Below are 15789 nucleotides of genomic sequence, written 5' to 3' on the forward strand. Positions count from 1 at the left end.
GTTGTGGGGAATAATAGTAACATACTTTGTAAACTGCTCTGAGTGGGTGTTAAGTTGTCCTGAAGGGCGGTATATAAATCAAATGTTGTTGTTGTTGTTGTTGTTATAACATCTTTTTCCCCCACACGGCTCCAAGCACTGCAAGGGGGAAGGAGGGGCTTTGGTCTTCTCTCCCACATAATTTTCACCAGCAGAAATGGTGACAGGAGGCCTGTTTGCCCTTTCCTCTGGCTCTATGCATTCATTCCCATACCTCTCAGAGCCAAACTAAACGTTACCTTTTTTACAAATTTGCCCTGGAGTCAACTCATGTTCCTCCCAGTCACACAGCAGCTGGAGGGAACATCTTCTATAAGAAAAAGAGAACTGAAACGGCCTTAGAATGCCACCATGGGGGGAGGGAGGGCTCCTGGCTTCCCCACCAAGCCATGTTCCTGAGCAAAAAGAGTGTGTGGGGGAGAAAGATTATTCCATTTCTGCTGCTCCATGTGGAGTATTCTATGTATGTAAAGCAACAGAAATGGGGAAATATCTCTCTATGCGCGTGTGCACACACACACTGTTTTCATGTGGAAAAATGACTGGGGGCGAGGCAAGAGCCCTCACTCCCCTCATTTGGGCATTCTGAGCCCATTTGAATTCTCCTTTTCTTAAAGAAGCCATTTCCTATAGCTGCTATGTAACTGTGGGGAACGTGAGTTGGCTCGATGGGAAGCCTGCAAAAATGGTACCGTTGAGTTTGGCTCTCAAAAAGAACCTTAGGCTTCTATCTTATGACCATTCCCCTCATGTTTCTCTCCAGCCACTGAGGAGGTGGTTATTCCATACAGAGCTCACTTCCCCTGCCACTGGGACTCCCAAGTGCACATGACCAGTGTTGTTCAAGAAACCCTTCTGCACGGGGAAGTATTCCCTGCTGAGGAAAAGAACATTACAGTGGAGGACACAGTGGAGGAGAAAAGAGAAAGGGTAATGATGTCACAAGATCCAAGGCATAACCAGGGCTTTTTTTCTGGGAAAAGAGGTGGTGGAACTCTCAAGAGGAAAATGAGGGAGAAACACACAGGCCTCCTTACAAAATGGCTATTTCCTCCAGTGGAAATTATCTCTGTCTGGAGATCAGGGGGTGGGGCCACCGGATACAAGAGGTGCTGGAACTCCATTCCACTGTGTTCCTGTTGAAAAAAAGCCCTGGGCATAACTATTGCTTGAACTGGAGGTATGAAGGACATAAATTGGTATCCAGAGCTGGTGCTCTTCAAATGAGCTGTGGCTTTCCTCAAACCAACTCAGGGCCAAACTACAAGTGACACCTGACACAGGTCGGACACTTGTCAGCTTCCCTCAAGTTCTGATGGGAAATGTAGGCATCCTGGTCTTGCAGCTTGGCTCTCCGACTGCTGTCCAACGGACTTTTCAACTGTCACTTGTCCAACATTCCGCCAAGCTGCCTACATTTCCCATCAAAACTTGAGGGAAGCTGACAAATGTCCAACCTGTGTCAGGCGTCACTTGTAGTTTGGCCCTCAGACTAATGACAATGACAACAAATGGAATAAAAAAGCAATGAAAATAACAGTATCGAATCATCCATAATCTACGTGAGGGACATGAGAAACAACAGCAACTGCAACAATGCCATCCAGGACTGTTCAGGCCGAGTTTGCTTACCTCGTCCACATTCTCAAAGGCATTGATGATGTCATAAGGTAAACATGACAAGAGGTCTATCACAAACCACGTTTTCAGATAGTTCATCCTAATGAGTTTGGGATCGGAGATGACTTCTCCACCAGGTCCAACAAAGGTCGTGTGGAAGTTCAACACAATGTCCACCAAAAATATAACGTCCACCACGCTATCCAGAACCAGCCACGCGATGTTGTTCTGCTTTGTTTTGAAGGACACGTTGTAAGGAACCATGATGGCGGTATAGAAGGTGAGGATCAAGATAACCCAGTCCCACGTGGTCTTAAAAGCGCAGTAGTGTAAAATGATATGCGGTGGAGTCTTTGGGGCTTCCTGCTTGTATTGTGGAAGAATATCAGAGCCCAGCTGGAGAACCTGAAACCAGAGACATGAAAGATTTATGGCTCTGGTTCCTTTTTATTAGATAGCAACAGGAAAATCCCCCGGGTCTAATTCAGAATGGGCTCAAATTAAAAAAGAAGATGCATTCCCCTCCCCCACAAAAAAATCAATATCGACCCATTCTGAAATGTACATTTCATCACACTCACAGTAACATTATTGGTAATGTGATGGCCTATTTCGGTCTTTTCGCCTTTCATCTCCTGCTTGAACCCAAGCCCAACCACTAGTGTCCTTGGCCCAGTTACCAGATTTCATATGGTCCCATTCCCATTCTTTGAGTAAAGAAGAACTTCCTTTTGTCCATCCGGGACTTCTTTTTGTCCATCCTGAATCTATTACCCATCATCTTCAATGTGAACCCTGAGTTGTATCAACATGGGAGAGGGATTCAGCCTAGGGAAGGACACATTGAACACTGGGGCCCCAGTAAAGCATACCCATGTTCCCTCCCATACATGGGCCCAGACTGCATCCCCAGGCCCCACCCTATGTGCCCCCATCACCTATTTCTCTTTTCCAGACTTAACATGGTGTGAACACCATCAAGGTTTACTGTAGTAGGAAACTCTCTTTGGGGAGTAGATGCTGTCGCAAGCAGGAGCAGCAGCAATTATGGAGGCTGCTCAGTGTGGGAACCACATTTCCTTTGGTTCCAGCAGTTATAAATGCTGCTTTAAGCATGCGCTATAGCACCAGGGTCCTGACCTGAATACCCCTGGCTAGCACAATCTTGTAGGCTTTGGGGAGTTAAGCTGTGTTGACCCTGGTTAGTACTTGGATAGGAGAGCACCAAGGAAATCCAGGGTTGCTAGCAATGGCAGACCGCCTCTGTTCATCTCTTCTCTTGAAAACCTTACAGGGTCACCATAAGTTGGCTGCAACTTGACATTCTTTACATACACCTGGTGGTGGGAGCCATAGGAAATGCAATTTTATAGTTTATGAAGGAGTTCATAACAACAACAACATTCAATTTATATACCGCCCTTCAGGACAACTTAACACCCACTCAAAGCGGTTTACAAAGTATGCTATTATTATCCCCACAACAACAAGCACCCTGTGAGGTGGGTGTGGCTGAGAGAGCTCTGAGAAGCTGTGACTGACCCAAGATCATCCAGCTGGCTTCAAGTGGAGGAGTGGGGAATCAAACCCAGCCCTCCAGATTAGAGTCCCATGCTCTTAACCACTACACCAAACTGGGTCTCATAGAGATGTCCTGGACCGTTAGAGCTCTTATGGTTCCCCAGTGGTCCTGTATACTGCCATGTATGGTCACTGCCATCTAAGGAAGCCAGGGAAGCAGGAGACCTCTCACTCTTACTGTTCCAGGCTTTCACTTGAGCTCGCTGGAGCAGCGGGGAGGGGGGGAATAAAGAGAAAAGGCAGTGTTAGGAAATTCCTAGACCATTAACTTGATGCCGTGACATCACTACCAGGTATGTAAACGGAAATGATGTCATGGTGTTTTGTGCCATAGCATCACCCTGCCCCTCCCAAGCTCCCAGAGGTTGCCAGAAAATGGCTGGCAACCCTATTGCCTCCTCTTGGACCTACCAAAGGCTATACAAAAAGCTCTTCACACTCCTAGATGAAGGGAAGGAGGGTAGTGAGTGGCCTGGTAAAATAATCCGTTATCAACTGGATCATAAAACCTCAAAGCCTTCAGGCCCAGTTTGGGATGGACTTAAGGAGGGAATCCGTGAGCCCTTCCAATTTTCAGAAGCATCCCCCCATTCTGTAACGTTGCTAATTATGTCAGTAGAGACTCACAGGCAAAGAGTTTGCTGGCTATCTCATATCAATGCAAGGACGACAGCCTTCTTCACATCTACAACTGCTGGCCCTGCTCCTCAGGGAAAGACAATCATATGAGGTTCAACACCATCCCAAATTCCTGCTTCTCCCCTCTGGGCTCTTTCCATCCTCCAAGCACCATTGGTGCACAGCAGTGGGCTTTCGAGCAGAAGCACTCCGCTCTTTTCCTCTGGGCCTTTCTTACATCCAGAAATGGGAGATTCCCTCACCACCCCATGATGTTGCCTCTGGGACAATCTTTCATCTTTGAGCTCCCAGGAAAGAAGGTGAGCATGACACTCTCATCCTTTGTTAAGCCCCACTAGTGCTGCATGTTGCTTCCCCTGGAAGGGCTTTTTGTCCTCATTCAAGCCCCATAAATGTTCACTGTTGAGGTTTGAAGGAACCATGCTTGGCTTCAACCCCCTTGGCACCCCTCCCATCCAGAAATGAATCGTTACTTCTCAAAACTCCAGAGACATCTGATGGTACCTCCCATTTTTGGCTGGAAGGGACATCCAAAGGGAAGTAGCAGAATGTATGCCTCTTGTTGGTCAGGTGCTGGCCCCTGGGTTCCTCTGTGCTGGCAATCAGGGGGTGCGTTGGGGCCTCCTGTTATCCTAGCATCACCCTAACCATGCCACATCTGCTAGCCCTCTGACTGTTGCAACTGTGACGTAGCCATCTTTTTCATGATGTTCCTACCTTAGAACTGACAAAGCAACCTGCCTACATATCAACCTCCCTTGCAGAGGTCCCATTCCCCCCCGGGGGGGGGCAGAGGATTCCCCATCATCTCTCCCATTGCCCACCACCGCTTAGAGCAGTGGCGGGAGAAAACTTATTAAAACCACAGTGTTGCATGTGGCATCATGTCAGTTCCAGTAAAAAATGGAAGTGGCATAGGATAGCTCTAGGAATCACTGGAAATGCTATGCTTTTACCATAGAGTTTCTGGCAATTCCTAGAACTACCTATGTCACTTCCAGGTTTTTTTACCCGAAATGATATGAAGTTGCAGCCAACATCATACTCACCCTCCATATCCCTGTCCACAGCCCTCCTGCTGTTTGCCAGGCACTGCTAGGCAATTCTATTCCCTTCCCTCTCCCTGATGTCTGATGCTCTTTAGACCAGGAGGAAAGGTGAATTGGGCACTTTTACACCTGAATGTTTGGCTGATTCGTCTTTTGTCTGCTGCACTTCTCTCTTCTGTCTGAATTTCACATTTGGGAATGACAGACCCTGTCTCGCACTTACTTCAGCTAATCTCGAGTGTTTGTGGACCACCTCAGCTTTGTTCATAGGCGTTAGCTGTTGCAGAACGCTCCGGCTGTTTGTCAAAGCTCTTGTCAACCGAGCAAACTTTGTCCAGCCTGTGGGAATAAAAGGGGTGGGTGGGAAACGACCATGAATTGCATTGAGTGTGACAATCCATTGTCAGCCAGCCATTAATTCACTGTTGGAACTAACAGCCATAACCATTTCACAGTGTCAACAATGACATCCAATTTTCATCCGCACCACTCCTAATATAATAATCAGGTTTTGCTATTCAATAGAAATGAAGATTGAAATGTACAACTCTGGATCCCAATTGAACCACATCCTTCTGACAGCAAACGATATTGGCAGGTACAAGATCTTTCCAAATCATATCAGCTGCTACCGACAGTGTAGCCACCTTATTACAGGCAATCTCCAATCATTTCCATCCCTGAGGAACTTGTTTTGTACTTGTCTCATTAACACGGAAGCGACTTTTTCCAAAATTGGAAGTAACAGAGCATCTCGCAGCTTAGACTGTACTGTGAGTTGGACTGTCTAGATTTCTGCAAACAGCATATCATATTGATTTACCAACCCCTCACCTTGCTGGGGACTCGGCAAAAGAATGTTAATTTAGTTATTTTATTTATACCCCATCTTTCTCCCTGATGGCAACCCAAAATGGTTTACATAATTCTCTTCTCCTCCGTTTTGTCTGCACAACAACCCTGCAAAGTAGGTTAGTCTGAAAGTATGTGACTGGCTCAAGGTCACCCAGTGAGCTTCCACGGCAAAGCAAGAAATTGAACCTGGGACTCCCAGATCCTTGTCCGACACTCTAACCACTATTCAGCACTGTTAATGTTTCCTGAATGGGCCGTTGATCTGCAGAAAGGGTGGGCTGTAAGACATGATATGGAGTCTGGATTCAGTCAATGAGAAAAGAGAGTTTGGCTGAAACTGGGATGCAGGCAGGGCTCATTTCAAGGGGGAATGCGCAGGAATGCAGTTCCGGCAGTTCCTCAAAGAGGTCACATGCCAGGTGGCCCTACCCACCTGACTCTCGGCCATTTTGGGCCTGTTTCATCCTGGATAGGGGCCAAAATGGCCTGGATCGGGCCTCTGATGAGTGGTGAATCACTCTCCCACTCAGCAGCAGCCCAATCCTGACCATTTGGGGCCCCTTTTCGGCCATTTTCAGCCCCTTTTTGCCATTTTGGGCCCAATTTCGGCCCTGAATGGCCAGGATTGGGTCCAAAACAGCCAGGATAGGTGATGTCAAGGGGCGTCAAGGGTCAAAGGTCAATATGCAAATCAGTTGTGCTAATGACACATTTCTGGTGATGTCAAGGGGCGTGGCATATGCTAATGAGTTATGCTAATGAGTTCCTCCAGCTCTTTTTCTATGAAGTGACCCCTGGATGCAGGTATAATCCCCAAGAACTAGCTGGTTTAACTCAGTTGGGGCAGAGTCAATGAATGAGGACTAGCAGCAGAGGAAGAATCTGTTTGCTAGGGAACTGGGGAAGTTTTTCTGGGTTCTTCTTATCCCCTTGTTTAAGGTAACTGGGAAACGATGTAAATAAAAACGTAATTAGTAAAAAAGGGGGATTAAATGTAGTACAATGGGATTATTGCAGTAAATGTATTGTAATATATTACTATGTCTTTCAAACTACAGACCGCATTCTGGTTACTGGGTGGTCCAGTTTGTTGGAACGGAATGCCTTTCAAAGGGGAGTGAATTAGAAGAATCCGGCACCTTGGTGGAATTCAGAAGAAGCTGGACTTGACTTGCAGCGAAGTTTGTGCAAGCAGGAACACGTTGTTTAATTGAACTCAGAGAGACTCGCTATTGTAAGATTCTATTCGGCTGTCACCCATCACCCTGGGAGCTTGGGGTGTGGGGAAAGGGACAGAAATGACATTGTGCAACACGTTGATGTCACTTCCAGGTGAAAACCCAGATGTGATGTCAGCCCATTAAGTGACACTCTGGAATTCCCCCCAAACTCTACGACACACTAACTAACTAACTAAATAATTAAACAACTTCAGTGCCTATTGCTTATTATTCAATATTTCTTATGTACACAAATTGCCTTCAAGGTACTCTTATGACACGCAATCTTCCCACCTCAAGAACTGTACAAAAAGTGCTAGTGCAGACATTGATAGGGGAGGTGGGAAGATTGCGTGTAATAGAGTACCTTGAAGGCAATTTGTGTACGTAAGAAACATTGAATAATAAGCAATAGGCACTGAAGTTGTTTAATTAATTATTTAGTTAGTTAGTGTGTCACGATATACTGTTGGGACGTCTGGACACAGGGGCAGAAGGGAGGGCCAAACTGCCTGCCCCAAACAGGCAAATGGTAAACCTAGTCTTGCAAGTTCTAATTTAGCCCCATAGAATCCACAGAGGCGGACGTTATCCAGGCTCTCTGCATCTCTTTTTTGGGCTGAGAGGCGCAGTTAGCAGGCGTGCTATCTGCTTGCAGGAGTAATTTCTTTCCACTAAGCACACTGTGTATATTTGTAAATGAAGCAAATACTACAAAATTCCAAGGGAGAAGCTGTGTTAGTCTGCTGCAGCTGAAATAACAAACTCTGCATTCAGACAGCCAACTTAATCACAGTTAAATAAAGATATACATGATCATGGTGATTTGTGTGCACCTCCTGTGCATACACCCGGTTGTCCCCCCTCTATCCTCTCCCACATCCTTCCCATGCAAACTGCCATAAAGAAATGGCGGTTTAAGACAACCTCCAGTTGCCCGTAATGACAAATACAGGCTCTCAACCAGAGTTCCATCACAAACTGGAGTTCTTAACCTGGCTTTATCCTTTATGTAGGATTCCAGTTAGTAGAATCATAGAATCATAGAGTTGGAAGGGGCCATACAGACCATCTAATCCAACCCCCTGCCCAGTGCAGGATAGAGGGAAAACTAACTCCAGTTAATCCATATGCCTGCATTTGTACACGAATACATAACCAGAACTGGGTTTCAACCATTCCTTCTTCACATTCTGATAGCGATAGCGATAGCGATAGAGATAACGATAGCGATGACAATGACGACGACGACGACAACGACAATGATGACGACGACAATAACAACGACAATGACGACGATGATGACGACAATGACAATGACAACATTCGATTTATATACCGCCGTTCAGGACAACTTAATGCCCACTCAGAGCGGTTTACAAAGTATGTCATTATTATCCCCACAACAAAACACCCTGTGAGGTGGGTGGAGCTGAGAGAGCTCCGAGAAGCTGTGACTGACCCAAGGTCACCCAGCTGGCTTCAAGCAGAGGAGTGGGGAATTAAACCTGGCTCTCCAATTTAGAGTCCCGCGCTTTTAACCACTACACCAAACTGGCTCTCAAGATGGGAGGAAGAGGAGAAGCCAGATGCATAGACAAGCCCAACATAAGCGGGGTTCATACAAATTTTTTTAGCCAGGAATGGGATTCAATCAGACATCCCAATGCAGTCACAGACTCTCACAGGATCTTAAAGACGAACAGAGCCTTCATGATTCAGAATTAAAGCCTTCTTCATTAGATGCATGAATTTACAAAGAAACCCCTAAACTTCCCATGATCCTTCATTCAAAGGAAACTAATCCAGGCAGCACTATCCCTGGAACGTCATTCTACTTGTAGAATTCGGGTCACTTCAGGAAATAAAGACAACCGAGAATGTAGCATCCCTGCATCTTGTTTTCATCCCCATTTGTTACCTTTGAATCATTTGGAAGAGAGGCCCGTTTCAATGGTGCTGCATATTTTTTTTAGGAGATTAACAATTTTGCATTTCGAATTTCTCATACCCATAGGAATATATACCCTTCTGACCCAGAGTTTCTTATCCATTAGCCATAGAACTTAACCCAATCGCTCAGCTCTTCCAACACCCTTCCTGAAATTAAGGTGGGAGATGGGGGAAGTGGAGGTTTATGAGGGGTGCTATCAGAATCTCCAACATGATGATGTCATTTTTGGCACAATGCTGGAGGTGATGCTCTAGCATTCATCCCAAATTCTATGGTTAATCATAGAGTTTTAGGTACATGATAGAGCATCAACCAATGTGATGACAAAGTGGAGCCATCATGTTGGGGACACCATCTGGCAACTGGAAACATCGCCTAAAATCTGTTCCATACTTGACATTTTTTCACAGTGAAAACAAACACCAACCAATGCATTTCTTCTGCGTAATTATCTAGGCTTGCCAACTTCCATGTGGCAGCTGGAGAGCTCCTGGAATTACAACTAATCTCAAAACTATAAAGATCAGTTTCCTTGGAGGGTGAGCTCTATGGCACCTACTGGGCCATAGTGAGCTCCTACTGGGGTCCCTTCTCTTCTCAAACCCTGCTCTCCCCAGGCTCCACTTCCAAATCTCCAGGAATTTCCAAACCTGAAGCTGGCAACCCTATAATTATCCTAACATCCTTTAGCAATTCCTCACCTATTCATGGAAGAGAAGTTGATCCATGGTTGCTAGCCATGGTGACTTAAGGGAACCTGAACATCCAAAGACTGAATATCTTCTGAATAGAGATGGGCATGAACAGCAATATGAACTAAAAAAAGCCAGGAACAGCCCAAACAGCTGTTCGCGAACAAGCTGTTTGTGAGGCCCCATTCTAAATGAACAGATGGTCATTACAAGCCTTGTTCATTGCTGTTCGTCAAGCCAGACAGTCTGGCACCTGCAATCAATTCCCTTGGCAACCGGAGGCAGGGACTGCCTGAACTCTGTCTGAACTCCTGCTGTTGCCCTGGAAACTCCAATCTAAGCCCAATTTAGCTTGATAGGCAGGTCTTCCTTTCAAGTGTGGAGCTCCAAATTTGATACAAGGAAGCAAAGAGCAGGGGGGAGGGGGGCTCCAAGCTCTGGTTTTGCAGAAAGTGAGGGAAAGACAGTTGCTGTTGGCATTTTGAGAGAGAGACGGGTAGAGTGCACTGGAGCTTCAATGTTCTTTGTGTGTGGTGGGATAGGGATCTACCTCTTCAAGTTTCAGGGCTGCTGCTAGGCTCTGAGCCAAGCTATTATTTATTACTGGTACCTTTCCTGCTGCCTGCTCAGGTAAGGTTTCTGGGAGTGGTGCAGTAGGGATCTACCCCTTCAGGTTCCAGGGCTGCTGCCAGGCTCTGGGGCCAAGCTATTATTTATTATTGGTACCTTTCCTGCTGCCTGCTCAGGTAGGGGTTCTGGGAGTGGTGTGGTAGGGATCTTGATGGCTGGAGGAGAGCCTGCTGGCCCCCGCGAACAATGAACAACAAACAACGAACATGTTCATAAACAGGTCATGTTTGTCAATGTTTGTTGTTCGTTGTTTGTGAGTGGCAATGAACAACGAACACCATGTTCGTTTTTTTCTCTGTTCGTGCCCATGTCTAGTTCTGAATATCAGTGCTAGAAGGATATATCAGGGGAAGGCCTTTGGCCCTCCAGGGTAAGTGATTGGTAACTATGTGACACAGACTACTGGGCCCAATGGACTGATCCCTTGAGACTTTGTTAAAGTCATCCAAGGGTCCCATCACCTCCCCCATCAACTTTGTGCTTTTGATTGCCTTGATAAAGAGGTTTCATCTCAGCAGGCCCTTCTAAATTCTCTTATGCTTTCACTTTATGTGGGATTCAGTAGCAATTCTCTCTTTCTTCCTTTCTCCATGAGCAGATTCTTCCCTGCCTTCCTTCTGGAATCTATAAAGATCCAACACTTATTTACAAGACACTTGGAAAGAAGGCCTGGCTGCCGGAGGGGGAAATAGCGTCAGTGTCTACAAAGTAAATCTTGAAAATGCTGAGATCCAGCCTTGAATCTGGCTATACGTAAACATATCAAGAGTGGATGCTGACATGATCCATTCCATCCGTTTCCTTTGATCAGCAGATGCTAGCTGGATTTGGACCAAAGCAGCAAAAGCTCTTTTTATTGCCGTTCTAAATCCCACCGCCCTGTCCTACGGGACAGGGAAAAAGTAGAGAGAACAAATGAGCCTATAAAGAGAAAAACATGGTGAAGTTTCTGGAAAACTGAAACTAAACCCAATGGGGGAAACTACAACTGTCAACGGAAAGTCCGTCCATGCCTGGAGTCGATTCAATGCAAAATTTCAGTTTTTCAGTTTTGTCCTATAGTAGTGAGAACATCATATGAGGATTTGGGAGTCTCAAATCCAAATCCCCACCTTGCTCTATCTCTCAGTAAGGTGACCTTTGGCCAGCCATTCTCTGTCTCTCTGACCTACCCTACAGGGTTGTTGTGAGGATAAAAGAGGAAGGGGGAAACTACGCATGCTTTGTTAAGTTCCTTGGAAGAAAGGTAATACAGAAACAATGGGTGAAATTTTCTAAAAACAGCAGATCAAGCAAAAGATATGGGCAAATAGGGAGGAGACCAAGTTGTTTCCTCTCTGTTCTGCGTGTCTTTTTAAATTAAATTTTTAATATATTTTTACCTCGCTTTTCCCTTGGTGTAGGGGTTATACTGGATCCAGTGTTATTACTAGAAAAAGAAGTTAAGGCAGTGGCAAAAATGCTTTCTACAACCTCACTCTAGCCTGGAAGATGGCTTCTTATCTTGACACGGCTGACCTGGCCACTTGGATCCATGCTATGTTAACATCAAGGCTTGACTATTATAATGCTCTATACATTGGCCTCCCATATAAGTTAACTAGGAGGCTCCAATTAGTGCAAAATGCTGCAGTTTGACTGTTATCAGGAGTGAGCAGGAGCATGAACATCACTCCCATCCTACAGTCGCTCCACTGGCTACCCATCGTTTACCATGCTCAGTTCAAAGTATTAGTTATTACATACAAAGTTCTTCATGGCTTTAGTCCGGCATACCTACAGGACTGCAACCCTCCCTATGTTCCTCCACGGCAGCTTCGCTCATCTGAACAGGGTCTCCTGCAGGTGCCAGGCTGCACACGGGTGAAGTCAGCAGCAGCCCATACAAGGGCTTTCTGTGGTGGCCCCTATCCTGTGGAATGACCTGCCTGAGGAAGGCAGAAGAGCCCCCACTCTCCTGGCTTTCCATAAACAATGCAAAACTGAACTATTCAAAAAGGCTTTTTACTCAAATGGGAGGGCTGCACTGTAGGGATGGGGTCTCAGGTGCTTCACTAACAAGTTGGGGATCATAGACTTCATCACCATTTTTGCCTCATATATTATCTGCTGCTTTTAATATGTACTCCTATGTACAACCATCACTCCATGCTGCCTAATGTTAGTCCTAGAATTGATTATGTTTTGCTTCAGTATCTCTATGTCTTGGATCCTTGCTAATGCTATGTCTTTAAACTTGTATATGTCTACCTTATGGTATTGTATTGAAATGTACTTACTTAATACTGATTGTATTAACCTCATACCGTGTGATCCGCCTTGAGTCTCAGTGAGAAAGGCGGACTATAAATGACGTAAATAAATAAATAAATACATCATTCCCTTCCCTTCCACATTTATCCTCACAACCACCCTGCAAGGTAATAGATCCGGAGGAGTTAGCCATGTTAGTCTATAGTTGCAAAATAGTAAAAAGTCCAGTAGCACCTTTAAGACTAACCAACTTTATTGAGGCATAAGCTTTCAAGAACTACAGCTCTCTTCTTCATGCATCTGATGAAGAGAGCTGTGGTTCTCGACAGCTTATGCCTCAATAAAGTTGGTTAGTCTTAAAGGTGCTACTGGACTTTTTATTATCCTGTGATGTAAGATAGGCTGAGAGTGTGTGACTGGCCCAAGCTTCCATGGCAGAGTGGAGATTCAGAACTGGGCCTTTTAGATCCTAGTCCGACACTATTCAGTACCCCATGCTGGCTCTCTGTTCACCTCTTCAGATCAGATTCTTTTGAAGAGCTCCCAAACCTAGATTAATAACTACAGGTATCCTCTTGCCCCCATTTCCCCATTTCTGCTTGTCTGTATGCCATGGGTGACTCCTCCGTTTGTCTGAAGCTTCTCAGCTTAGTCAGCTATTTCAAATTTTTGATGGCAGATGGTCAGTCAGTCAAGACGTTTAGGTCATTAATCTGCATAGCGATCAGATTAAAGCTTTTTCATATTTTCCCCCTGCGGGTCTGTGTCCCAGAAACGACAGACCGTGCCTCCTGCTGAACTCTCGGGGTTCTGTCAGGTCTTTCCACACTTACTGAATATTGATAATAGAGAGTGCCTTCAAGCCATAGCTGATTTTATAGAATAAACAAAAAGCAAAATAAAAGAACCAAAACAATTTTTTTTAAAGGAAAAGCCTCAGGCCACAGTTCTGCTTACACTGACTGCTATACAGGGCCAATGGATTTCCTGTAGGTTTCTCGAACAAAAGCTTGCCCTAGATTTGCAACCAACCGATGTTGGGATAGTTTCCAAACCTGGGGATCACCTGTTTCCAACATGAAAACCACACATTCCTCATCCATTACAATACTGGATAGCAGTGTGTGTGAACAACATCCTGGGCTATGGGTGGATGGGAAGCTAAATAAGAGTAGTCCCTGTGATGCAGCAGCAAAAATGGCAAACACAATCTTGGGGTGCATTGACAAAGGCATAACATCCAAAGCACAGCATGTCGGTGTCCAACTCTATACTGTACTGGTCCTCCACCTTGAGGACTGTGTGCCATTCTGGAGGCATCACTTCAAAAAGGATGTGGACAAATTATAATGGGTGCAGAGGAGAGCTACCAGGATGAACAGCTCTAGCAAAACTACAATTTCTGGTAGTCATCTTTTAATTTTGCTTAATTCCATTGCATCCTGTGCTTCCAGTATGTCATGATCCCTTTGACTCTGCTGTTTGATATCTTTGCATAACCACACATAAAGGCCTTTCTAGTGAGAAGCCACTCCATTAGGTTGCCAACCTCCAGATGGGACTTGGAGATCTCCCAGAATTACAACTGATTTCAAGACTACAAAGATCAGTTCTCCTGGGGGGGAAATGACTGCTTTGGAGGGTAGACTCTAAGACTGAGGTCCTTCCCCTCTTCAAACCCCATCCTCCCCAAGACCCAACTCCAAATCTCCAGGCAGTTCCCAACCCAGAGATGACAACTTTACACTACATGCATCCGACAAAATGGGCTGTAATGCTTATTTAGAACAAAATCTTGTTTAATGATACCACTTGAATCCAGTTTATTTTTGTTGCGGTAGACTATACCTCTGGAATTATTTTTGGCATTGCATGGATAAATGCGCCAAACCAAAAGCAAGGTTTCAGAATATCTACAGGAAAACAGAATGTTATCATCCAATTTGTGGGGGTAAAAAGTGGCAAGCAGACGGACAGGGTGATGGGCAATTAAGCCAGTTGTGGATAGAGGACTCTTCTAACATTCCAGCCCAATCCAAATCATTTTAACCTCATTTCTAGGCCTCCACAAGTGATTTTAAAAAAGCCCAGTGGCACTTTAAAGACTAACATTTCTTTTGATACAAACTTCCGTGAGACACCAGCTACTTTGTCAACTAGACATGATGGGAAATCGTGCTGAGAAATCTCATGGGGGAAGATTGAGGGGTGGAGTCCAGGATTAGTGTGAATTACACAATAAAATGTAAATGTAAGGGGACAAGGTGGGGTTTTGATGGGTGTCAGTCCCATTATAAATCAGCAGAATTTGCTTAGCGGTTACCTATACTGGATGGTGAGGGAAGTCAGCGGTTCAGACAGATAAGCAAATAGATTAAATGAAGATTAACTGGTATTGGTACAAGGCTAGAGTCTGATAAAACATGCTAAGAGCAGCCAACTAAAATTTCCCAAAAGCGGGTCATGCCCAGCTGTTAGAGATTATGGTGACTAAGTAAGCTCAAGTCTAAGTTTAAAGTGGGTTAACATGTAGCACTTAATTTTTCTATAGGTTCTATATCAATACTTTCATATTGTATATTCTCTTTGAAGTTTCTTTTTTTTAAGAAAGTGACTTTGAGGTCTGTAATGGTATGTCCAAGGAGATTAAACGCTACCCTTCCCCCAGCCAATGGTTTCTTGAGTGTTGTGACTCCTTATGTCTGATTTGTCTCAGTCTCCACATTTATGGTATTTTATTTTTATTTTATTTGTGTCATTTATAGGCCCTTTTCACACTGCTTACCTGCTGCCGGAACGTTGCAAAATACCGAGCAAAAAATGCAGAAGATAGCGTCTTCTCACGAGAGTTTTGCGCGATGTCGCGCAAAACTCTCGCGAGAAGACGCTATCTTCCGCGTTTTTTGCCCGATATTTCGCGACGTTCCGGCAGCAGGTAAGCAGTGTGAAAAGGGCCATAGTCTGCTTTCTCACTGAGATTCAAGGTGGATTATATGGTGTGAGATCTGCACAGTCAACATCAAGGACATTTCAATAATCAATGCCCATCTAAACTAACTCGGAGACGCCAATTGGTGCAAAACGCTGCAGCTTGATTGTTATCAGGAGCGAGCAAGAGCATGAACATCACTCCCATCCGCAGTCACTCCATTGGCTACCTGATAGTTACTGTGTTCAGTTCAAGGTATTGGTTATCACCAAAACTCTTCATGGCCTTGGTTCGGCATACCTACAGGATCGCCTCCCTCCCTATGTTC

At 45.1% G+C, this 15789-nt stretch overlaps 1 protein-coding gene across 1 annotated transcript in view; it reads right to left on the minus strand.

The window, feature by feature from the left end:
- The window catches only part of KCNH5 (potassium voltage-gated channel subfamily H member 5), a 302905-nt gene that overhangs the window by 217434 nt on the left and 69682 nt on the right, over positions 1-15789 (minus strand). Inside the window, exons 5-6 of the mRNA XM_054971983.1 lie at positions 5152-5267; positions 1672-2064 (exon numbers count right to left, since the gene is read on the minus strand). Coding sequence (XP_054827958.1) covers positions 1672-2064; positions 5152-5267 — 509 coding nt within the window. The remainder of the gene's footprint in view (positions 1-1671; positions 2065-5151; positions 5268-15789) is intronic.

Source organism: Eublepharis macularius, chromosome 2 (genome assembly GCF_028583425.1).
Source record: "Eublepharis macularius isolate TG4126 chromosome 2, MPM_Emac_v1.0, whole genome shotgun sequence".
Classification (NCBI taxonomy): Eukaryota; Metazoa; Chordata; class Lepidosauria; order Squamata; family Eublepharidae; genus Eublepharis; species Eublepharis macularius.